Source organism: Neoarius graeffei, chromosome 7, assembly GCF_027579695.1.
Source record: "Neoarius graeffei isolate fNeoGra1 chromosome 7, fNeoGra1.pri, whole genome shotgun sequence".
Taxonomy (NCBI): Eukaryota; Metazoa; Chordata; class Actinopteri; order Siluriformes; family Ariidae; genus Neoarius; species Neoarius graeffei.
The window spans coordinates 13,864,169-13,888,502 of NC_083575.1; the positions used below are offsets into that span (position 1 = coordinate 13,864,169).

General features: G+C 44.4%; 1 protein-coding gene across 1 annotated transcript in view; it reads right to left on the reverse strand.

Annotated features, from left to right (window-relative positions):
• The window catches only part of ablim1a (actin binding LIM protein 1a), an 83,570-nt gene extending 61,303 nt beyond the window's left edge, over positions 1 to 22,267 (reverse strand). Inside the window, exon 1 of the mRNA XM_060925314.1 lies at positions 22,180 to 22,267. Coding sequence (XP_060781297.1) covers positions 22,180 to 22,267 — 88 coding nt within the window. The remainder of the gene's footprint in view (positions 1 to 22,179) is intronic.
• Between the last annotated feature and the right edge of the window lie 2,067 nt (positions 22,268 to 24,334).

Sequence of the window (24,334 nt, forward strand, 5' to 3'; positions counted from 1 at the left end):
TTCTCCCCGTGTCCGCGTGGGTTTCCTCTGGGTGCTCCGGTTTCCCCCACAGTCCAAAGACATGCAGGTTAGGTTAACTGGTGACTCTAAATTGACTGTAGGTGTGAATGTGAATGGTTGTCTGTGTCTATGTGTCAGCCCTGTGATGACCTGGCGACTTGTCCAGGGTGTACCCCGCCTTTCACCCGTAGTCAGCTGGGATAGGCTCCAGCTTGCCTGCGACCCTGTAGAAGGATAAAGCGGCTAGAGATAATGAGATGAGATTTGTACATCCAAAAACGCAGCAAAACCTTCCCATATTGATCATAGACAACCTTTATTGTCATTCAGTATGCAACAAGTGTACACAGAATGAAATTTCATTGCAATTTGGCTCAGCACGGAATTAAATATAAAAGTATATTAAAATATGCAGCAGCAAAAATATTATAAAGTGCAGTAGTATAAAGTGACCTGTGGAATTAGGAATTGTTCAAGTATAAATAGAAGTTTAGAGTTCAGTTTAATTTAGAGTTTGGATTTGGAGTTCAGCAATCTGGTGACCTGGGGGGAAAAAGCTGTTACAAAACCTGGTGGTCCTGCAGCGAAAGCTTCAGAACTTCTTTCCAGAGGCCAGGAGGGAGAACAGTCCATAGTGAGGGTGTGAGGGGTCACTGATGATGTTTCTGGCTAGGGACATGCAGTGCTTAGGTGTGATGTCCTGAATGGAGGGAAGAGAAGTGCCAATGATTTTCTCTGCTGTCCTCACCACTCTCCTCACATTCTTCCAGTCAGAGGCACTGCAGCCTCCACACCACACAAAGATGCAGCTGGTCAGAACGCTCTCTATGGTGCTTTTGTAGAATGTAGTGAGGATGGGCGGGGGCAGATGGGCTCTCCTCATCCTACGCAAGAAGTGCAGATGCTGCTGTGCCTTCTTGACCAGTGACACGGTGTTCACAGACCAGGTGAAGTTGTCCGTGATGTGCACCCCCAGGAACTTTGTGCTATTGACCACCTCCACAGCTGTGTTGTTGATGAGAAGTGGAGTGTGGCTGGGCTGGGTCTTTCTAAAGTTGACAATGATCTCTTTGGTTTTGTCCACGTTCTGGATCAGGTTGTCTTCTCTGCACCAGCCTACCAGCTGCTCCACCTCCATGTAGGCCAGGTTGTTTTCATCCCTGATGAGGCCCACCACTGTTGTGTCATCCGCAAACTTCACAATTCAGGCCTAGAAATTCATATATTTTTTCACCAGCCAGCCGGACTAGTTACCTTCCAAAGTAACTAGCCAAACAGAAAATCAACTAGCCAAAATTTGTTCATGTATGAATTTTCATCTCATCTCATTATCTCTAGCCGCTTTATCCTTCTACAGGGTCGAAGGCAAGCTGGAGCCTATCCCAGCTGACTACGGGCGAAAGGTGGGGTACACCCTGGACAAGTCGCCAGGTCATCACAGGGCTGACACATATGGCCCTTTTCCACTACCCTTTTTCAGCTCACTTCAGCTCGCTTCAGCTCACTTCAGCCCGACACGGCTCGCGTTTCGACTACCAAAAACCAGCACGACTCAGCTCGTTTCAGCCCTGCTTAGCCCCTAAAACTCGCACTGTTTTGGAGTGGGGCTGAAGCGAGCCAAGCCGTGCCGAGTGAGGTTGGGGGCGTGAGCAGACACTCCCCTGTGCACTGATTGGTGAGGAGGAGTGTCCTCACATGCCCACACACGCCCCGCGAGCGTGCTGGGATCTGTAAACACCGCAAACCCGGAAGGAGAATAATTACGAATTACGAGAATTTCTGAAGCCTTATGCGCCTCGCCTCATCTAGACGCTCTTGCCAGTATCTGTCCGCGTTGTCGGTGACAACAAGCCACAGCACCAAGACCAGCAAAACTAACGACTCCATGTCCTCCATGTTTATTGTTTACTATTCGGGTCGTGAGACTACCGCTTAAAAGCTCACTGATGTCACTGTTTGCGCTGCTTAACGACATCACCTGATGTCCACCCACTTTCGCTAACTCCACCCAATGTGTCCACCCACTTCCAGCCAGCACGGTTGTAGTCGAAATGCAACTCCAACAGCCCCGCTCAGCCCGACTCAGCATGGCACGGCTCAGCCGCGTTTGTAGTGGAAAAGCGGCAATAGACACAGACAACCATTCACACTCACATTCACACCTACAGTCAATTTAGAGTCACCAGTTAACCTAACCTGCATGTCTTTGGACTGTGGGGGAAACTGGAGCACCCGGAGGAAACCCACGCGGACACAGGGAGAACATGCAAACTCCACACAGAAAGGCCCTCGCTGGCCCCGGGGCTCGAACCCAGGACCTTCTTGCTGTGAGGCGACAGCTCTAACCACTACACCACTGTGCCGCCTGTATGAATTTTACTTTTGTCAAAAATAACGCAAAAGAGAGTAGTTACCATTGTTCATGACTAATGTGCATTTATTTCAAGACCCAAGTATTTTGATAATGCTGTTAAATACATAAATGAGAACAACACAGAGCACCATAATATAATATCAACAAATAATAATATATTGGAAAACTTGGCAACTTGGTGTATGAGTATTGAAAACAAATATACTTACTATCATGACTATAGCACCCAAAATATGTCCAACATGCTTTCTGTATTTAACCTTTTATGAGAGAGAAAGCATTAGGAGCTTCATATTGACAAGGAATCAACTTGAAAAAAATTAATTATTCCATAAAAATCGTATCGCAGCCAAGGCCTACCCTGCTCCCACGTTTGCTTAAGTCCTTTGTTGTTTCTCCTTCTCATACGCTTTGTCGGCGGCCTTTTTCTCCTCTTCAGACCGAGGTCACTTTGTCCCCGTCTCTGGCGGTTTCTGTACACCTTTCAGAAAATTCCACATCGCAATGTAGCTTTGGCAGATGTTGATGTAAACAACAACAAAAACACGTGTTTAAATGGGTGATAATGTGGCCACACCTATTGAATTTGATAACATGATGTGGCAGCGGGGGCGTGGTCAAGCATTGGTCTGTGAATGGAGGGCAGAGTCAGGGAAGGTAAGTGGTGGAATCATTGCACCTGATGGGGATTAACCTGTGTTTGTGTATCTTCCCCAGTGACCGCACTCAAAGGAGACAAAGGAGAAGAGAGCAGAGAAAGGGAGCTCTCCCCAACCAGAACACGTGTGTGTGCGCGTGCGTACGCACGCAGGTGGCTGGCAAGTGATAAAAGGCTGAAAAGCTAGCAATAAATAGTTCATTGAGAACTCAGTTCTGGCCTGCCATGCTTCTGTGCTCTACCCACCTGGTCCAATACTACACGTGATTACCGCGATATTCAACAAGATGCGTTATATGCATGTGCAGTAGTGAAAAAACTGACAGCCTGACTCGTACATGATATGATTCGGAATTCTTCGGTAGTTTCCGTCCTGCCGATAAACACATCGATTAACACAGACACGGCACATGCTTAATATGTGGCAGCTTTAGTTGACGGTGTGTCTGAATCTTCGCTTCATATATATTTTTTATTTTCAACTAGCCAGCTGGGCTGGCTAGTGACAGGAATTACCCGCCAAATGACAAATGAAGTTGCCTCGGGCGACCAGACCACCGCGAATTTCAAGCCCTGCAATGTGGTTGCTGGCAGCCCTGGGGATGCAGTCGCGTGTCATCAGAGTGAACAACAGAAGGCTCAGAACACAGCCCTGAGGGGAGCCTGGGCTGAGGGTGATGATACTGGAGGTGTTCTGTCCAACCTGCACTGACTGTGGTCTTTAGGCGGCACAGTAGTGTAGTGGTTAGCACAGTCGCCTCACAGCAAGAAGGTTCCGGGTTTGAACCCAGCGGCCGGCGAGGGCCTTTCTGTGTGGAGTTTGCATGTTCTCCCCATGTCTGCGTGGGTTTCCTCCGGATGCTCCGGTTTCCCCCACAATCCAAAGGCATGCAGTTAGGTTAATGTGGGGCGGCCTTGGGCTGAAGTGCCCTTGAGCAAGGTACCTGACCCCTGACTGCTCCCCGGGCACTCTGGTGTGGCTGCCCACTGCTCTGGCTGTGTGTGCGCGCATGTGTTCACTGCTTCAGATGGGTTAAATGCAGAGGATGAATTTCACTGTGCTTGAAGTGTGCATGTGACAAATAAAGGTTTCTCTTTCTCTTCAGTGAGGAAGTCTAGCAGCCAGTTGCACAGGGGGTGCTGAAGCCCAGGGGACCCAGTTTGTTCACCAGATGCTGTGGAATGATTGTATTAAACGCTGAACTGAAGTCCAGGAACAGCATCCACACAAGTGTTCTTCTCCTCCAGCTGTGCAAGGCTCCGGTGAAGAGCGGAAGAGATAGCATCCTCAGTGGAGCGGTTTGGCCGGTAAGCAAACTGGAAGGGGTCGAATGTGGGAGGGAGCCTGAAGGTGACATGCTCCTTTACCAGCCTCTCAAAGCACTTCATCATAATGTGAGTGAGTGCGACGGGCTGGTAGTAGTTGAGTGATGAGATTTGTGTTTTTATACCATCTTGGATGATAGTGGCAGTCTTGAAACATGATGGGACTTTGGCTTGATCTAGAGAGATGTTGAAAATGTCTGTGAGAACATAAGCCAGCTGGTCTGCACATTCCCTGAGCACTTGACCAGGAATATTATCGGGGCCCGGGGCCTTCCGTGTGTTGACTGTTCTCAGAGTCCTCCACACCTCAGCTGTATCAAGACAGAGTGCCTTTTCATCCTGATGGGGAACAGCTTCCACTGCAGGATTGCTATTTAGTGCCTCAAACCTCCCAAAGAAGTTATTGAGTTCATTGAGGAAGTCCGTGTCGTCATCACAGTTGGGAGGGGCCATCCTGTAGTATGTGATAGCTCGTATGCCTTGCCACATATCCCTGGTGTTAGCGGCGTAGTGGAAAAAGTCCTGAATTTTTTGACTGTGAGTGCGCTTTGCTAGTCTGATGGCATGGTTCAAGTTGGCTCTCGCTGTTCTCAGTGCCTTCTCATTGCCAAACTTGAAGGCTGAGTTCCGTGCCTTTAGCATTTTGCATACTTCATAAGTCATCCAGGGTTTTTGGTTGGCCCGGGTGGTGATGCTCTTTATGTCGCTGACGTCCTCCATGCATTTGTTGATGTAGGCTGACACAGACATTGCATACTCATCTATGTTGATATGATCATTATAAGTGGCAGCTGCCTTGAACACGTCCCATTCAGTGCACTCAAAACAGTCCTGTAGTGCCTCCATAGCCCCCTCAGACCACACCCTCACCTGCCTCACTGTAGGTTTTCCTCTGATCAGCAGGGGCTTATATGCAGGGATTAGCATAATGGATAAATGGTCAGAAGAGCCAAGGTGGGGGCAGGGGGCTGCTCTGAATGCATCCTTCATGTTGGTGTAGGCCATGTCTAATTTGTTTGCTTCCCTGGTTGTACAATCCACATGCAACATGAAAATGAGGGACAACTGTTTTCATGTTGGCCTGGTTAAAATCCAAAGTCACAATGAAAAAGCCCTCAGTGTGAGCGGATTGCAACTCACTGATAGTCTGGTAGAGAACACTCATAGCCTCCCTTTGTGTTAGCACTGGGGGGCATGTACACAACAGTGATGGAAATTAAAGTAAACTCCCTGGGCAGATAGAATGGTCGACAGCTTACAGTCAAAGCTCAATGTCCAGTGAGCAATGGCTTGAGACAAACTTAGCATTTTTACACCAATTGTAATTGATATAAATACACAAACCACCCCCTCAGGATTTACCACTTAGTGCGCAGCTCCTGTTAGCATGAAATGTAGCTAGCCCCTCGATGCTGACAACATTGTCCGGGATTGATAAGTTAAGCCATGTCTCTGTCAGAATTATTGTGCAGCAGTTCCTCATCTCTCGTTCTGTTGTTAATTCCAGCTGCAGAGGATCTCTTTTGTTCTCCAGGGAGCGAATGTTAGCAAGGAAGATGGATGGAAGTGGCATTTTATAGGGGTTAGCTTTTAGCTTAGCTGTTATCCCCCCCGACAGCCACACTTCTGCCTTCAGTCACACCACCTCTGCTTGCCCCTCCGTCGGTTTATGCTGCTAGAGGAGTCTGCTGCACCATAGGCCCCTGGGTCTTGCCAGTGTAGCACTCCGAGGCTACGCAAACACTCCCGAGTAGTCGTGTCTACAAAGCCGAAGTCACTGGATGATCATAATTCCAGCAAGTGCTGGCAACTATAAACTAACTTACTGAGAGTGTTGACTATTACTGACATCCTAGGTGGTGTATTATGATTGGTTTTTCCAATCTTTTTTTTTAATAACTAACTTGGCTGAATGAAGCACTACAAGCATGCCCCCTGTCATGGCAGCTTAGTGACTGTTTCTATGGGGTCATGTGACAGTGCAAAGCCTCTATATACACAAAACAAAGTAAAAACCAGAAAGACAACACACAGATACAAGGCTTGGTAATGTTAGACACTAGGTATAGTGCGTATACTTCAAGTCTGTGTGTTTATTAGAGTCCTTCCAAGCATGCGCTGTGATTTTGCTCTAATATGGAACAGGTACTGGACTTAGTCCTAATGGTACTCAGAGTGTGCAGCATACGCAGTGCCAACATGCATGGACATGACACAGTGATGTTTTTTTCTGAAGACTGCGCAACGGATCCTGATGTGGGTGCAGCACAGAAGCACAGCAGGCAAGAGTTGTTGTTCACACAGACACTTTATTTTGCTTATTTTCTTTAACTTTTCAGTTTTTCTCACTCACACAGTCACACATGCAACACACATGTGTTCTGGTTGGGAGGGACTCTTCTCTGCTCTCCCCCTCCTTTTATGCTCCATCCCTGCAACAAACACACCCACATGAATTGACACCAGGTGACAAGACTTAGCCACTTACCTTCCCTGACCCTGCCCTCCATTCACAAACTGCCACTTGGCCACACCCCCATTGCCACATACCCCCACCACCCGACTCAGGCCGGGGAGCCGTCCGGCCTGAAGCAGACTCCCCCCCCGATGGGACAGGAAGTCCTCCACCACCATCTGCACCCCTGCCCTGTGGACCACCTTGAACTTAAACAGCTGGAAGGCAAGATACCAACGAGTGATGTGGTGGAGCCACGGGAGGAGCACGTGGTCTGAACAGAGGGTGAAAGGGCCCCCTAGCAGGTAGTATCGGAGGGTGAAGACTGCCCATTTGATGGCAAGGCACCCTTTTTTGATGGTGCTGTACTTGCTTTCATGCATCAAGAGTTTACAGCTGATGTACAGCATGGGACGTTCCTCGCCCTCCACCTTCTGGGACAAAACGGGCCCCAGCCCTCTGTCCGATGTGTCAGTCTGCAAAATAAAGGAGACAGAGAAGTCAGGGGAGTGCAAAGGTGGCCCCCCCACACAATGCAGCTTTTACTTTAGAGAATGCCTGTTGGCACTGCTCTGTCCACTGGACCGGATCTGGAGCCCCCTTTTTAGTGAGATCAGTTAACGGGCTGGTGACATCCGAATAAATAGGTATAAACCTACGATAATAGCCAGCCAGCCCCAGGAACTGTCTCACCCCCTTTTTGGTCTTGGGCCTTGGGTAGGCCACAATCGCTGCAGTCTTGTTAATTTGGGGACGCACCTGCCCATGACCCAAGTGGAACCCCAGACACTGTACTTCCACCCGCCCAATTGCACACTTTTTTGGGTTAGCTGTGAGGCCCGCACGCCTCAGCGACTCTAGGATGGTCCTAAGGTGTTCGAGGTGTTGTGGCCAATTATAGCTATAGATAATGATATCATCAAGGTAGGCGGCAGCGTAGGTGGCGTGAGGGTGGAGGATCCTGTCCATGAGCCACTGGAACATAGCGGGAGCCCCAAACAACCCAAAAGGAAGTGTGACAATTGGTGTAACCCAAATGGTGTGGAAAAGGCTGTTTTTTCTCAGGATAAAGGAGTCAAGGGGATCTGCCAATATCCCTTCATTAAATCCAGTGTCGAATAAAAGCGAGCAGAGCCTAACCGATCGAGCAACTCATCAATGCAAGGCATTGGGTATGCGTCAAATTTAGACACCGTGTTGACCTTTCTATAGTCCACACAGAACCAAACCATCGGTCTTGGGAACCAGGACCACTGGGCTGCTCCAGGTGGTAAGGGTGGCTACGCACCACCACCCTGGGGGACATCTCAATGTGGCGTTCTATGAGGTGGGTGCAGCCAGGTAGGGGCAAGAACACGTCAGAAAATTCCTCCTGCAACTTGGCTACCTCTGTGAGTTGGGTCAGTGAGAGGTGGTCTCCACAGGGGACTGGAGTGCTTTAAGATGTTACCTTTTTTACCTCTGGCCCCAGCTCTGCCTTCTCTGGAACTACCGATGCCAACGCCACGGGGACCCCCTCATTCCAGGGTTTTAAAAGGTTGAGGTGGTAGATTTGCAATGCCCTGGCCCTATCTGTTCGCCTCACCTCATAGTGGACGTCCCCAGCTCGCCATGTGACTTCGAAGGGCCCTTGCTACTTGGCCACTTAGCAATTTAGAACTTGACGTGGGCAATAATATGAGTATTTTGTCTCCTGGCGTGAACTCTCTAAGGCGCGTGCCCGTCATACAGCCAGATTTGACGTTCTTGTGCCTGCCGCAAAGTCTCCTGGGTTAAGTGCGTGAGGGTGTGGAGTTTTGCGCACAAGTCAAGAACGTACTGAATTTTGTTTTTACTAGGCGAAGGTCCCTCCTCCCAATTTTCTTGTAGCACATCCAAAATGCCATGCGGCTTATGCCTATATAATAATTCAAATGGAGAAAACCCTGTGGAGGCTTGCAGGACCTCTCGTACTGCAAATAACAGGGGCTAGAGCCACTTATCTCAATTACATGCATCCTCACTTACAAATTTCTGAATTATGTTTTTGAGTGTTTGATTAAAACGCTCCACTAAGCCATCCGTTTGTGGGTGATGGACACTGGTGCGGATAGACTTAATTCCCAGTAACCCATACAGTTTGCGCAGTGTGTGAGACATAAATGTAGTGCCTTGGTCTGTCAGGATTTCTTTCGGAATCCTGACCCGGGAGATAATACGGAAGAGTGCTTCTGCAATACTGCATGCTGAGATATTGCAGAGAGGCACTGCTTCCAGATATCGTGTTGCATAGTCCGCCAGAACTAAAATAAAGTGATATCCCTGTGCTGACTGATCGAATGGCCCAACGAGATCCATCCCAATTTACTCAAACAGAGTCTCGATTAAAGGGAGAGGGTGCAAAGGCACTTTTGGAGTGGCCGTGGGATTTACTAATTGGCATTCGTGGCACGCCACACACCACTGACGGACATCCCCACAAATCCCTGGCCAATAGAACTGAGCCATTATTCGGGCTAGTGTTTAATCTTGCCCTAAGTGTCCAGCCATGGGATTAAAGTGAGCTGCATGGAATACGAGTTCCCTATGGCTCTTTGGGATTAATAATTGGGTTATTCGTTCACCAGTTTGAGTGTCCTGCGTCACTCGGTACAATCTATCTTTAATAACAGCAAAATAAGGGAAGGCCGGTGTCGCGTTCGGCTGGAGAGTTTGACCATCGATTACTCTCACTTGGTCAAACGCATGCCACAGAGTCTCGTCTTGAGACTGTTCTAATGGGAAATCCTCAAGGGAATTCCCGAAAGAGGGAGGAGGAGCGGGCTGCTCCTCACTCCTCGTGTTGCTCTGATGCAGTGCTGACGTAGACAGCTCTGTGACAGCTTCTCCAGTCAACACCACACCAGGAACTTCCTGTGACATACTAGTGTAGGACCCACTATGTGTTAAATGTTCCATCAGCTTTTTAAACCCTGGCCAATCAGTTCCCAAAATCAACGAGTGGGTGAGACGAGGATTAACCGCCGCCTTTATTCTATGCATTTGGCCCCGGAATAGAATACGGACAGGCACAAAGGGATAATTGTGAACATCCCCGTGCGCGCACACAACACTTTCACCGCTTGTGCTCTCCTCAATGCCTCACCTTGCACCAAGTATTGGTAAATTGATTCTTTTAAGTTCGTTTCTTAAGACACGTATTTTTAAGTATGTTACCTCGCTTGTTGACAGTTTCGGCGAACATTTCCGCCTTCTTCAAAACAGTCACCAGATGTCGAGTGGTGACGTGCCTTATCAGCTGATGTTACTCTATGGAGGCGTGAATGTCCTGCCCAATTTGACAGGTAGTCCACGCCTCCTGCTGTCAGGTCGCTGGCCCAGGACTGCGCTCCAGGTGTGTGACAGCGCGTACGCTCCCTCATCCCGGTTCATCGTCCTCTGCGCCCGCTTACGTATCTCCACTGCCTCCAAAATCCAACGCTGATATCTATTCTCTTCAGCGCGAATGACTCTGGCCTCTTCCCAATTCATAATATGATTTTGTCGTTTGCAGTGGTCTGAAATGGCTGATTTTAAGTTTTCTTGGCTTGCTTTTTCTTTTTCGGATCTTGTGAGTCTTTTTGTTGTTTCTTTTTCACATTCTAATTGGTGTTCTTTCCTGCAAGTGTGGAAGCATCTGCCCGTTTCACCAATATAGACTTTATTGCATAAACAGCAAGGGATTTCATATATGATATTGCATTTATTGTCCAGTTGTATTTTATCTTTGGGGTGAACTAGCATCTGTCGGAGGTTCTTGTATGGTTTGACCAGGGTGTTGATATGGTATTTCCTCATGGATCGTTGGATGCGTTCTGTAACTCCTTTTATATATGGTAATGTGACAAAGCCCCGGTTTGTTTTTTCTGTGTTTTTTCTTGTTTGTTTGTTTCTTTCCTTTTTTTGTGTCTGTGATTTTCCTTTTCGAATTGCCCACGGTGGATATTGGCAGTTTTTTAATGCCTGTTGGATGTGTTGTTCCTCCTCCTGTCTGTCTTTCTCCTCCGTGATGTTCTGTGTTCGGTCGTATAGTGTTCTGATTACTGACATTTTGTGTGCGATGGGATGTTCAGATGTCCAGAGAAGATATTGGTCGGTATGTGTGGGTTTTCTGTATGTTGTAATTCTGATGTTCCCTTCTTCTGTGTGGTGTATTTTTAGGTCCAGAAATGCTATTGTCTTGTCCGTTTCCATAGAGTAACATCAGCTGATAAGGCACGTCACCACTCGACATCTGGTGACTGTTTTGAAGAAGGCGGAAGTGTTCGCCGAAACTGTCAACAAGCGAGGTAACATACTTAAAAATACGTGTCTTAAGAAACGAACTTAAAAGAATAGTTATAATTATCAGACATAATGAATTTTCACTACATATTGGTAAATTGAGGTCTGATTACAACCGGAATCCACCAACACGTGATATGTATCCCCTTGAACACTTACTGGTATGAGAGACATTCCGGCCCAATCGGGGGCGGTCTCTGGCACGTCGGGGATCAGGATTACAGTTCCCACCTCCCTTGCAGAGCTCTAGCTCTGGAGATGCTCTGGCTCCCCGCTGCACCAGCACACCGGCCCAGGCTTTCCCTCTGCATCAGTGTTATGGGAGTCACTCACCTGAGGAGGAGACAACACAGACATGGAAGAGGGAGATGGGAGGACACCACGGATGTGACGGGCCGGCTGGGGAGGAGCTGGCCACTGCCTCCACGGTGGGGGGAATGGGGTGGGGAGGGGAAAGAGAGACAGAGGGGGAAAAAGGAGAGAGAGAGAGGAGAAGCAAGGAGAGATGCCTCATCTGCTTGCCATCGTAGCCGCCTCCAGATGGTCCTCCGCCAACTCGATGGCTTGTTCTAGTGATGCCCGGCGATGACATTGGGCCCATTCCACCATTCCTTCCAGAAGTTGAGAGATGAACTGTTCCAGTGCCACCAGATTGATGATCTCATGGGCGTCGTGATCTTCCACCCTCAGCCACCGCTGAGGCTTCATCCTGGAGTTGTTGGCCAAATGCAAATGGCTGGCCGACCTCCTCCAATGCCAGCGTCCGGAAGCACTGGCGATGTTGTTCCAGGTAGCGGCCGACCTGCTGCAGGATGGCTTTCTTCAAGTCAGCATACACCAGTCGGCTGTCAGCAGGGAGCTGCTGCACTGCGAGCTGCTGCGCTGTGAGCTGTGACTCGCCAGTCAAGAGCGGGAGGAGGAACACCGCACGCTGCTCAAGCAGCCACCCCCACGTCTTGGCTGCTTGTTCGAAGAGGGCAAGGAACGCTTCTGGATCATCCTGCGGGCCCATCTTTGTGAGGGTGTCAGCTGCGGTGATGGTCGACGCCCCTGCTGATGTGAGCAGCTGCCAGAACGCCTGGCGATCTTCCTGCTGGGCCAGCATCAAGGCTTCAAAGCATTGCTCTTGTTCCTTTCGGAGGGTGATCAGCGCTTGATGCTGGTTCTTCTGGGTGGTAGCGAGGGCAAGGATGAGCTCTTCAAATGGGGAGGACTCCATGGGGTGGTTCCCTTCTGTGCTCCTGGGTTTCGGCACCACTGTAACAGATCCTGATGTGGGTGGAGCACAGAAGCACAGCAGGCGAGAGTTGTTGTTCACACAGACACTTTATTTTGCTTATTTTCTTTAGCTTTTCAGCTTTTCTCACTCACACAGTCACACACGCAATACACGTGTTCTGGTCAGGAGAGACTCTTCTCTGCTCTCCCCCACCTTTTATGCTCCATTCCTACAACACACACACACACACACACACACACACACACACACACACACACACACACACACACACACACACACATCAACACCAGGTGTAATGACTTAGCCACTTACCTTCCCCAACCCCGCCCGCCCTCCATTCACAAACTGCCGCTTGGCCATGCCCCCATTGCCACACTCTGACTCATTGTCATTAAAGGCAGGGAACACAAACTTAGTTCATTATCTGTGAAAGTCTGTAGTAATAGAATTCCTTATAGCAGGGTTGCAGTGTACTATCCTTGCAGATTATTAATAATTTTGGCGATAAGAATTTTTCATATGAATATTGCATGACAGTAGATGCATCGGAGTCATTTATGGATAGAGGTAAATGTGTTGGGATATACATTTACTTAAAGTGTCATTGTAATACCTTATAAAGGGTTGAGTTTCTGTATTAGGAGGTTAAAGTCAATCATATAAGTTTTACTCTTAGCGAGCTAGCTTATTTTCTGAAGGTCAATATGGAAGAAAAATCAAGTCACCATTGCCATTATATACTGTATAGATGGTATTTTGTGGCTAATTTATTGCATTACGATAACATTTCAGTTCTGATCAGAAAGAAAAATGCTCTGTCTTTTAAAGGCAGTGATATTTTGTATTAAATCCTTTCTATTTCACAAGGCTTATCAACATTTGTATTTTTTGCCTTGAATAATTACACAGCAATGAATAATTATGACTCATCACTGTTTACATAACATGGATGCACTCTGTGCATTTTGAAGTAAGCATTCAGTAACTTCAAAACTATTCCATTAGCTGAAATCACTGCTTCAGCTTTCTTACCCTCAGCACTTCACAGAACTCACTGCTTCTAAATAAATGCATCATTCATACCTTTGGATAGAATGTAGCTCCAAGTAAAAGCAGCAAGTGATGGAGAATAATATAGTAGTCTTTTGAACCAAAACTTTAGGATAGTTAAGTAACTTATGACAATTTGGTATATAAAATAATTGAAAAACACCTCTTACAAGCTGCTGTACAATCACATCATTCAAATCAAAGCAGATTGTCAATGTGCTGTTAGGAAAATGAGCATAATGATGATCTTGCATGATCATTAACACAATAAAGAACTGAGGTATAGACTAATAAAAGGAATGATAACCACAGGAGTTTTAACAATACTGTTCTGTTTATTTTATCTTTTTTATTTATTGTGTTAGACATTTTTGTTGGAATATTGAATGAATGTTCACATGATGGACCTCGGATAAGAACCGCAAGAAAATCTAGAGATTTCTTCAACAACTCAAACCATTGCCAAATGTAATATTGGTATGCCATGATTTATGGGATTCAATTATTTTTACTTCCTAAATATAGGGGTGGTTTACCTCCTGCAAAGTTAACTTATTACAACGTTATATAGCATGTTCTTTCATAAGCATCTCTTATACTGCATATCAGACAAGATAATTAAATAATTTCTGTCTGGTAACTAACACTGAAGCTATGGTTGGTGCCTGTCAAATTCACTTTCGTAATCTTCTTGAGCCCATTCACAAGGAAACAGTAATAATATAGGGACATGGAAGAATTATTTTAAGATTATTAATAGATTATGTGTATGCAAGAAGTTAAAATTGGCTGTTGCAGTACAAATCAATAGTGCAAAAATAAAGAACCTGTTTTTCTGGAACACAATCCCAAATATCTGAAAACACATATGCTAATGGGAAACTACTCCAGTATTGGCATAAATAAAGTATTCCAATATTTGCTTCTATGCTTTTGGGTGGTCTTGAACTCTTAATTCCCAAGGCAGCAATGGATTGATGGGCCTCCCACCACCATGGACCCACCATGTTTACATACAACACAATAAGGTTCAACAATACACATGAATTAGTAAGTGTAATTAGAACCAAATGGCAAGGAGGCATTGCATACATGTGGAATTCCAGCCTTGCGGCATCAGGACTCACTGTGGTTCCGCAGTTTTGCATTCAAGTTTCCATTAATGAAGAATTATAACATCAATGAAACTGATTTCATGTTAAAACTGTTAATGTTATAATCATGTTGTCTGTTGTTGTCCAGGTGAGGATGGGTTCCCTTTTAGGTCTGGTTCCTCTTGAGGTTTCTTCCTCGTGTCATCTGGGGGAGTTTTTCCTTGCCACCGTCGCCACAGGCTTGCTCATTGGGGATAGATTAGGGATAAAATTGGCTCATGTCTTGGGTCATTCAGATTCTGTAAAGCTGCTTTGGGACAATGTCTATTGTTAAAAGCGCGATACAAACAAACTTGACTTGGTTCCTGAAGATGGATGAATAAAATTGAACTGATTTTAGATTCAGTTTGCAAAGACAGGCATTTACTACCATTGCTACCATTATTGTCATCATTTCCATATTATTACCATATTACTGTCTGTGTGGAGTTTTGAAAGTTCCCCCTGTGTCCATTTGGGATCTCGCTGGGTTCTTAGTTGACTAAATAGATGGCCTGAGCATTAAAATAGCCCTTGGGGTGCCAGTGTCATCACCTTGTCAGATGTGAAGTGTCAACTGTTATCCACCACAGGAAAGTCTTCAGGACAGAGGAGTTTGTTCTTTCTGGTTTCTCAATAACACAACAAGTTTTTGTGTTGATAACATCAAGAAAGAGAAAGGTTGATGAGGGAACAACTGTTTATCCCCATCTTACGTGATAATAGGAACTAACTTGTTTCGCAGCCATTCCACAATATGAATGTAACTCTAAACGAATAAAAAGTACGACATATCATGAAAACAATTCACTTCAGGGTGGTAACAGTAACTCCGCCAATCCCATTCCAATCAGATTCAAAGGTTTACCTGCTGATTATTCTTCCATTCTCACAGAATATACAAATAAATCAATAAAATCATACAGAAATTTCATTTAAATTGGCATCAGTTGGTTTACTCTCTTCTGATTCAGAGTACTTGAGATTTTTATTCAAATTAAAAGGTTCTGACTACAAAGTTGAATTCTGGGCAAAAATGTTCTATTTCTATTGCTGTTGGAGTTTCGAGATGTTTCGCATTGATTTGAATTTGATTTGTAGTTGATTTGAGGAGTTGCGCTGCTGCACACACTGTGTATCCTATGTGTAAATGTTTTGCTGAGATAAAATGCGTCCCGCATTTTATGATTCTGGAGCTTGGAGAAGCAAGTGAACAACAATGTCATGTGACCACTGTGGGGTGGGTTTGACCTACTTTTAACCAAAACAAGTTGGCATGGGCAAAGATGGCAGACTCCACTCTCCCACCAGCTAAAAGCCAGTGGAAAAGAAAAGGAAAATATCAAAGTGAATCAGCCAGAAAGCATCCCAGAAAAGTGATAGAAATCAAAAGGTTGTCTGCAAGAATTTTTGTGAAGGGACAGCTCGACCGCTGGAATCGATTGAAGGATGAAACAAGCGTGAAATTTGATGAATTTACAGTGCTCATCGTGGATTGGGGAGTCTGAGTAAGGAGTTATACACTTAATGTTTTGATCTTACAGAGAAAGAAATGATAACATAAAAGCAGTAACAGAGAAAAGATATATTCGTCTTTTGTTTCAAGGATCTATTCGCAAATGTCAACCACAAATTATATACCAGCAACTCAAAATTTTCCAAGATCAATGCAGAGTCACAATGTTTTCTGCACATCACCATCTTGGTGTGACCCAGTTCCACAGTTATGCTAATTAATTCAAATTCTTTGCGTTCAGCTGTTTTGGTGAGGCCATACTGTTTGGCTCCAAAAGGTAGGAAAATGGTCCCAAAATGGAGGAAAGCAACCCTGAGCACATCAGAATCATTACATCTCGTCCACAGGATATTGTTCTGGCGGCACATATAGGAAAATGCCATGCACAAAAAAAAAAAAGTAAAGATTTCAGATGACTTTGCAGTCAGTAGTAGGTTGCATGCAAAATGCACCCCTTGTACCCTAAACAAGGTACAAGAGACATATAACCCACAGATCCATCAGCAAAAGTATGAATAAAATGCAGACTACAGTAATACCAACTACACTAAAGTGCAAAGAATCATCGATCAAAATGAAGTTGGCAGGGAGGTATGAAGATGGTGCAACCCAGACAAAGCTTAAGAGTCTATGCTCTACTCAGCAGAAAAACCTGGGCACCATATTGAAAGCTGATTGTAAGTCAAGAATGGTTGGATGAACTGTCTGATTTGGTAGCTCATGCATGAATAGCAGGTTACCAGGGTTGTGGTTTTAAGCCAAAATGGAATAGTCTATGACTATCAAGTTGTGTTTTTTTTTTAAGTTTTGGCCAGGCACTGCCCAAACTAATCATCACATCATCAGTTTTTGTTTGGCTAATCAGGCACAAGATACGCCACTGCTCCTGCTGGAGCAGTTGGGGGTTAGGTGCCTTGCTCAAGGGCACTTCAGCCACTCTTGCTGGTCCAGGGAATCGAACCAGTGACCTTTTGGTCCCAAAGCTGCTTCTCTAACCATTAGGCCATGGCTTCCAAAGTGGCCAGCAAGTTCTTATTTTAAAGCAAATAATCAGAATGGAGTTAAATCAATTTCGATAAGCATAGGCAATGGCAAACAAAGGGAAAGTGCAAGTGCAGAAAGTGTAGCTATATATCGAATCATTTCTGTTCCAAGATATTAGATAGAAAATGGGAAAAGAGTATCCTGTACCAGGTGATGGTGATTATTGCAGTATTGCAGATACTCCAAATCAGAAATGTGTGCGCACTATGGTGAAGACTGAGGGGAAATACCTCCCTTTTTTCAAATTTATTTTCCAAAGTCTGTTTGTGCAGTTTATGAGAAGTAGTTGGGATGGCAATTTTATAAAGACCTGGCAACTCTGCATAAATAACACTTTCAAGAACTTGAGTGTTTGAAACCATTTCCTCACCATACCTGCAGCCAGATACGTTCTATACCCTATGAAACTTGGGTGTGAGGCAGGAATACATCCTGGATTGCATGCATGGGCATCATTAACAAAGAAATTTGCACACATCACATACAGGGACTATTTACTGTAGCCAATTCATCCACCAGCATGTTTTGGGAGGTGGGAGGAAAATGGAGAACCTGAAGGCAACCCGCAAGTGTGTGATGAATAAAGTTGTGCTGAACACAGAGTGATCAAGGATCAAGGAGTGGTCAGCATCAAAAGGGAGAACCTGTTGCACCAATTTTCTCTCAGAAATATCCACTTTTAACCACTTAAAAAAACAAGCAAACCCACTTATGTTCAAAGATTGATGGTCTATCAGATGTTACCATCAGAACTCTGCTAGGAAGGACAAAGGAATAGACTCAGAGTGAGACCTATAAACTTCAACTCATGCAGATTGGCAGACAGAATGCACTGTTTGAGTGCCCCTGATGCTGGATCATGAGCTCTTTGCCTTTCCCTAAGAGAATTACAGCTGAGATCTCTACGATTATCTCAACTAATGCCGACACAGCAATATTTCCCAGGCTTGATCACTGTGATACTGTAAAAACTCTCCACACACCAGTCTTATTCTGGCTCCATCATGGCCAATCCTTGTTTTGATTTTTTTTTTTAATCACTTTTCTATTGACTTATCACGACAAGGTCACAACTGGGCCAGTGTTTGTAAAGCTTCTGAGAATTACTCTTTCAATAATTCATAGTAAAAATAACAATGTGGAGTAGCAATGTGTTATAAAAGGTATCCGAGTGACTCATAGTGAAGGGGAAGAGTTCACTGGAGGACTAAATCTTAAGCATTAAGTAAAACCAATCAACCACACCCAATTTCTGGAGTATGAGCCAATAGTGTTAAATCCTATAGTTGGATTTGGTTTCAACCTGACGAGTTGGGATAAGCAAATGGTTTTCCAGGATGTTAAAGGCAACTAATGGCAACTAATATCTAGCCATTTTATGCACCACCACCAGAGTGTGAGAAAACATGGTACTTGTTCAGAATACAGACAAATCAAAGTCTATTATTTACATGTCAAACTCTACTAAAAACCATGAATAAAATGTATATCAATATTCATTTTGCCACAAATTGTTCATGGCTGAAATGGTCCATTCTGCCACCACACACTTCAACAGACACATCATGATGGGCACAGAGCCAGCCCAGGAGTCACTATAACAGCGAAAGCAAAGTAACTGTTTAAGAACCAAAGCACTTTATATAACTGAAATAGGTGTCTTTTTATATTCACACATTCTCAAATACATCCTGCCATTTTATTTGAGATCAAATGAACAGAGCAGCCAGATGACCACAAGAGGCATGTCCCAAATAGGTGGCCTCAATAAGCCATTATTACATTATTTCTTGTCGTGTCACTGGGATATCCATCCATCCATTATCCATAACCGCTTATTCTGTGCAGGGTCGCAGGCAAGCTGGAGCCTATCCCAGCTGACTATGGGCAAGAGGTGGGGTACACCCTGGACAAGTCACCAGATCATCGCAGGGCTGACACATAGAGACAAACAACCATTCACACTCATGTTCACACCTACGGTCAATTTAGAACCACCAATTAACCTAACCTGCATGTCTTTGGACTGTGGGGGAAACCGGAGCACCCGGAGGAAACCCATGCAGACACAGGGAGAACATGCAAACTCCACACAGAAAAGCCCCTGTCAGCCACTGAGCTCGAACCCAGAACCTTCTTGCTGTGAGGTGACAGTGCTCACGACTACACCACTGTGACGCCCTGCTGGGGATATTTAATACAAATTAATTCCATGGGAAAAATACAAAACAAAAAAACATTATGAGATCAGCAATAAACCGTTATACATCTTGATGAGTACAGACTTTAGTGGGTGTCCTATTTAAGAGTACTTTTTAAGCCTTAGGAAGCTTTATACACTTATTCTTATTCCTAAGTATATGAATACATTTCTTGTTTTCAAAGAATTTCAATGTGACAAAGCTTTTTGAGTATTTTGACTATTTGGGAGCAATCTCTGATGTTTTCCAGATTTGATTTGATTAAGCAGCCATTCATGACTGAAGATAAAATTGTTAATGTCTTGGTCTGCGTTTCTGACCATTACATTACATGTGGTTTGATGCATCAGAAGAATGCAGTAGATATGGCCATGAACAGTTACGCCACACCTTTTCTTCCACATCTGCGTCCTTCGTCTCATTACCAGCTTCACCAATGTTTGGACAATGGCTTCTTGGAATGCTTCCAAGCACTTAGAGCCTTTTACCCCCCAGAGGCCCTGATTCTCCTCCTCCACAAACAGCCACACGACCCTTGCTGCTTTGTGTGACTATTACTCAACAATTAAAACAACCATATAAAATGGTTTTGTATCTCCACCAGGTCAATGTGATATGTTGGTACTGTATATCTGTTTTTGTCTTTCAGAAGACTGCATTAAATAAGTAAAACACTGTTCTAGTAAAATAATCTAGTGTCCTCGAGTCAAGTTTATTTGTACAGCGCTTTTAACAGCAGACATTGTTGCATAGCAGCTTTACAGAAAATTAAAGACAGTAAACATGAGCTAATTTTATCCCTAATTTATCCCTGATGAGCAAGCCTGTGCCAATGGTGTCAAGGAAAAACTCCCTCAGACGACATGAGGAAGAAACCTCGAGTGGAACCAGATTCAAAAGGGAACCCATCCTCATTTGGGTGATAACAGATAGTGTGATTATAAATACCTTGCTTCTATAATAGTGTCCTATAAAGTCACAAAGTATAACTGGAAAAACCAGGAAATTCATTATAGCTTTAACATGAAGTCTGTTTTGTTGAAGTTATAAACTGTTCATTAATGGAAACTTGAGTACAAAACTGTTCATGACAACTGCAGTCCTAAAGTTAGCAAGTCAACTGTAGTCCTCAGCCATAAATGTTTTACTGTAAGTGTCCAGAGCCATCTTCCAAGTGCGACTTCTGATTGTCCATATGGGGCCGCCCTCCACAGGAGCAATGTGATGAAACTCCAGCCAGACGTAGGGCATCAGGATGGATCAGGTGAGTCCAAGGAGCAGAAGAGGTCAGCACCACTGGTGTCTCAGGATCGACATGTGACCTGACTCAAAGTGGATGTACTGTTCCCACCTCAAAATGGATTATTTTCCAATAACAGTATGCTTTATTCCTTTTACACCACAGCAGTTTGCTTACAATGTTTAATTTATTCCCTATTAATGTATTAACAAACATGCTTTTTATCCATTTATAGTTACATTTAATGCTGTCGAATGTCCAGGAGACAAGTTAGCTCCTTATCACTTGTGCTATAGCAGTTAGAGTATAAACAGTTGTTACCTCAGCAGCTTTTCTTTCATTCCTCTGTCTTGAAGTTAAAAAGCCAAAACACACAGCTTGTCAAAGAACCAAGAAACCAGAAACCAATCATAAACTGATCTCCCAACTGACCGTAACCAAGCGCCGACACTGGAGACTCCTTCCAAATAAATTACTTCATATCAATGATAAGGTTTTTTTATGCATTTATAGTTAGGCTTATATTATATATAGCACATCATACACCATACAAGTACCTGTGAATGAGTTACTGTAGAAATGATATTAGAATAAGTGCCCGTGATTTGAATTGCAGCCTGGTAGTCATAGACTACTATTCAAGAAATTCCAATAAGCTGTAAATTAATCATCTCATTGTTTTATTTTGTGGTGCCCACAAAACTCCATAAAAGGGAACGCTCACAGAGCTGAAAATGACAAAATGGCAACTAGACAGTGCAAGCACTTGTGCTAAAACTTCCAGTAATACAGCTCAGCCATTGCAGCGTACCGACTACCACATGGTACACACAATAACTCTTCCTCTTGTTCTACAGCAACAGTTCTTTTCTCCAAATCATTGGTTAGTCTTAAGAAGTAAGACAGCAAAAATAATATATACATTTGCAGGAACTCACCAATTAAACAATCTGAAGCCAATAAATCAAAGTTCACATTAAAGACAGATGCCTCATACATAAACATGCACAAATATAGGGGCTGTTGAAGGACTCAAACATTTTTCAGAACTAGCTAGATTCCATGAAAACCACATTTCTTATGGAAATGCACCTGCAAATGATTTATGAATAAATACATTTGTATCTACAGTAGTTTCACAAATGAGGTTCAGTATCTGTATTTCAGTAACTGGTGGTTGTAATTTGAATGAAAGTTGGTGTTGTTTCTCGTGCTGTTCCACTACATTTATGGTCCTTACGGAGCAATGACGAGAGGAAACGAGGTTCCCCACGGATCCTACGTTCATTCGTCTTTTATAATTTTCCATCACATGGCAGGCTGATCAACTAGACACCACTTCTCTGCTTTAACTTGTGCTCAAGTTGGCAGACATATTAACTTAGCACTACTAAAAATAGTTCACACTCCAAAAAAGGTTAAATGCAGATGAGGACAGAGCCTCGATGAGTGTTCGTTTCACCTCAGCTCACTCGAGACTTCCATTCAATAAGCTAGCATCAGTCTCACTGCTGAGATTTAGGGACAGCTCCCAAACATCAGGGAATACACTCTCACACCAAAAAACTGACACATCCACACACATGCTCATCAAGGTCAGACTCTGAACACATATTCGCAGCTTTTCCCAAAAGCCTTACCATCAAATCCGAAGCATGAGGTGATTTTTTGGGCGTAGTTGCACAAACCATCATAAGCAGGCTGCTCCACTGCACTCCTTTCACCCATCTCTGTTGAGACAAACACACAGAGCACTTGCTTCTACTCATACACTCCCAGGACGGCCTTGGCAGGACATTCTGAGCATCCGTACTCATCAATAATTCAGCCACACGCACGCTCAGAGATACAAATACACTCAAAAGTGCTGAGACAGGGCATCCTTTCTGTGTGTGTTCTAATGGCAGAAAAGTACAGGTAGTGAAGAGCAGGCTGGTGCAGAGGAAGGGCGGGGCTTTTACAGGAAAAACACTGCTAATGCTAGGCTATTGACCCACCTCCATACACACAAAGGATGCTCAGTAAGAAACAGGGACATTGCAAAACCCAATCTGGATCAGTATTTGGACCACAAGTAATTGGACCACAAGTAATTAGACAAGCTAACACTCATAATACATTTAATTGTCATTGTTAATACTTGGTTGCAAACCCATGGCAGAATGCCATAAACAAATAAATTACATACTGCTTTACAGTTTTCTTCAATCCTGTCTGTTCTTGGGGGTTATTTTGCCTTCAGCAAGTGAAATGCATGCCCATTGCAGAACATTCTACTTCTTTGACAAAAATACAGTGGGGCAAAAAAGTATTTAGTCAGCCACCAATTGTGCAAGTTCTCAAACTTAAAAAGATGAGAGAGGCCTGTAATTTTCATCATAGGTATACCTCAACTATGAGAGACAGAATGGGGGGAAAGAATCCAGGAAATCACATTGTAGGATTTTTAATGAATTAATTGGTAAATTCCTCGGTAAAATAAGTATTTGGTCACCTACAAACAAGCAAGATTTCTGGCTCTCACAGACCTGTAACAACTTCTTTAAGAGGCTCCTCTGTCCTCCACTCGTTACCTGTATTAATGGCACCTGTTTGAACTTATCAGTATAAAAGACACCTGTCCACAACCTCAAACAGTCACACTCCAAACTCCACTATGGCCAAGACCAAAGAGCTGTCAAAGGACACCAGAAACAAAATTGTAGACCTGCACCAGGCTGGGAAGACTGAATCTGCAATAGGTAAGCAGCTTGGTGTGAAGAAATCAACTATGGGAGCAATTATTAGAAAATGGACGGCATACAAGACCACTGATAATCTCCCTCGATCTGGGGCTCCACGCAAGATCTCACCCCGTGGGGTCAAAATGATCACAAGAACGGTGAGCAAAAATCCCAGAACCACACGGGGGGACGTAGTGAATGACCTGCAGAGAGCTGGGACCAAAGTAACAAAGGCTACCATCAGTAACACACTACGCCGCCAGGGACTCAAATCCTGCAGTGCCCCCTGCTTAAGCCAGTACATGTCCAGGCCCGTCTGAAGTTTGCTAGAGAGCATTTGGATGATCCAGAAGAGGATTGGGAGAATGTCATATAGTCAGATGAAACCAAAATAGAACTTTTTGGTAAAAACTCAACTTGTCGTGTTTGGAGGAGAAAGAATGCTGAGTTGCATCCAAAGAACACCATACCTACTGTGAAGCATGGGGGTGGAAACATTATGCTTTGGGGCTGTTGTTCTGCAAAGGGACCAGGACGACTGATCCGTGTAAAGGAAAGAATGAATGGGGCCATGTATCGTGAGATTTTGAGTGAAAACCTCCTTCCATCAGCAAGGGCATTGAAGATGAAACGTGGCTGTGGGTTTCAGCATGACAATGATCCCAAACACACCACCCGGGCAAAGAAGGAGTGGCTTCGTAAGAAGCATTTCAAGGTCCTGGAGTGGCCTAGCCAGTCTCCAGATCTCAACCCCATAGAAAATCTTTGGAGGGAGTTGAAAGTCCGTGTTGCCCAACGACAGCCCCAAAACATCACTGCTCTAGAGGAGATCTGCATGGAGGAATGGGCCAAAATACCAGCAACAGTGTGTGAAAACCTTGTGAAGACTTATAGAAAATGTTTGACCTCTGTCATTGCCAACAAAGGGTATATAACAAAGTATTGAGATGAACTTTTGTTATTGACCAAATACTTATTTTCCACCATAATTTGCAAATAAATTCTTTAAAAATCAGACAATGTGATTTTCTGGATTTTTTTTTCTCATTTTGTCTCTCATAGTTGAGGTATA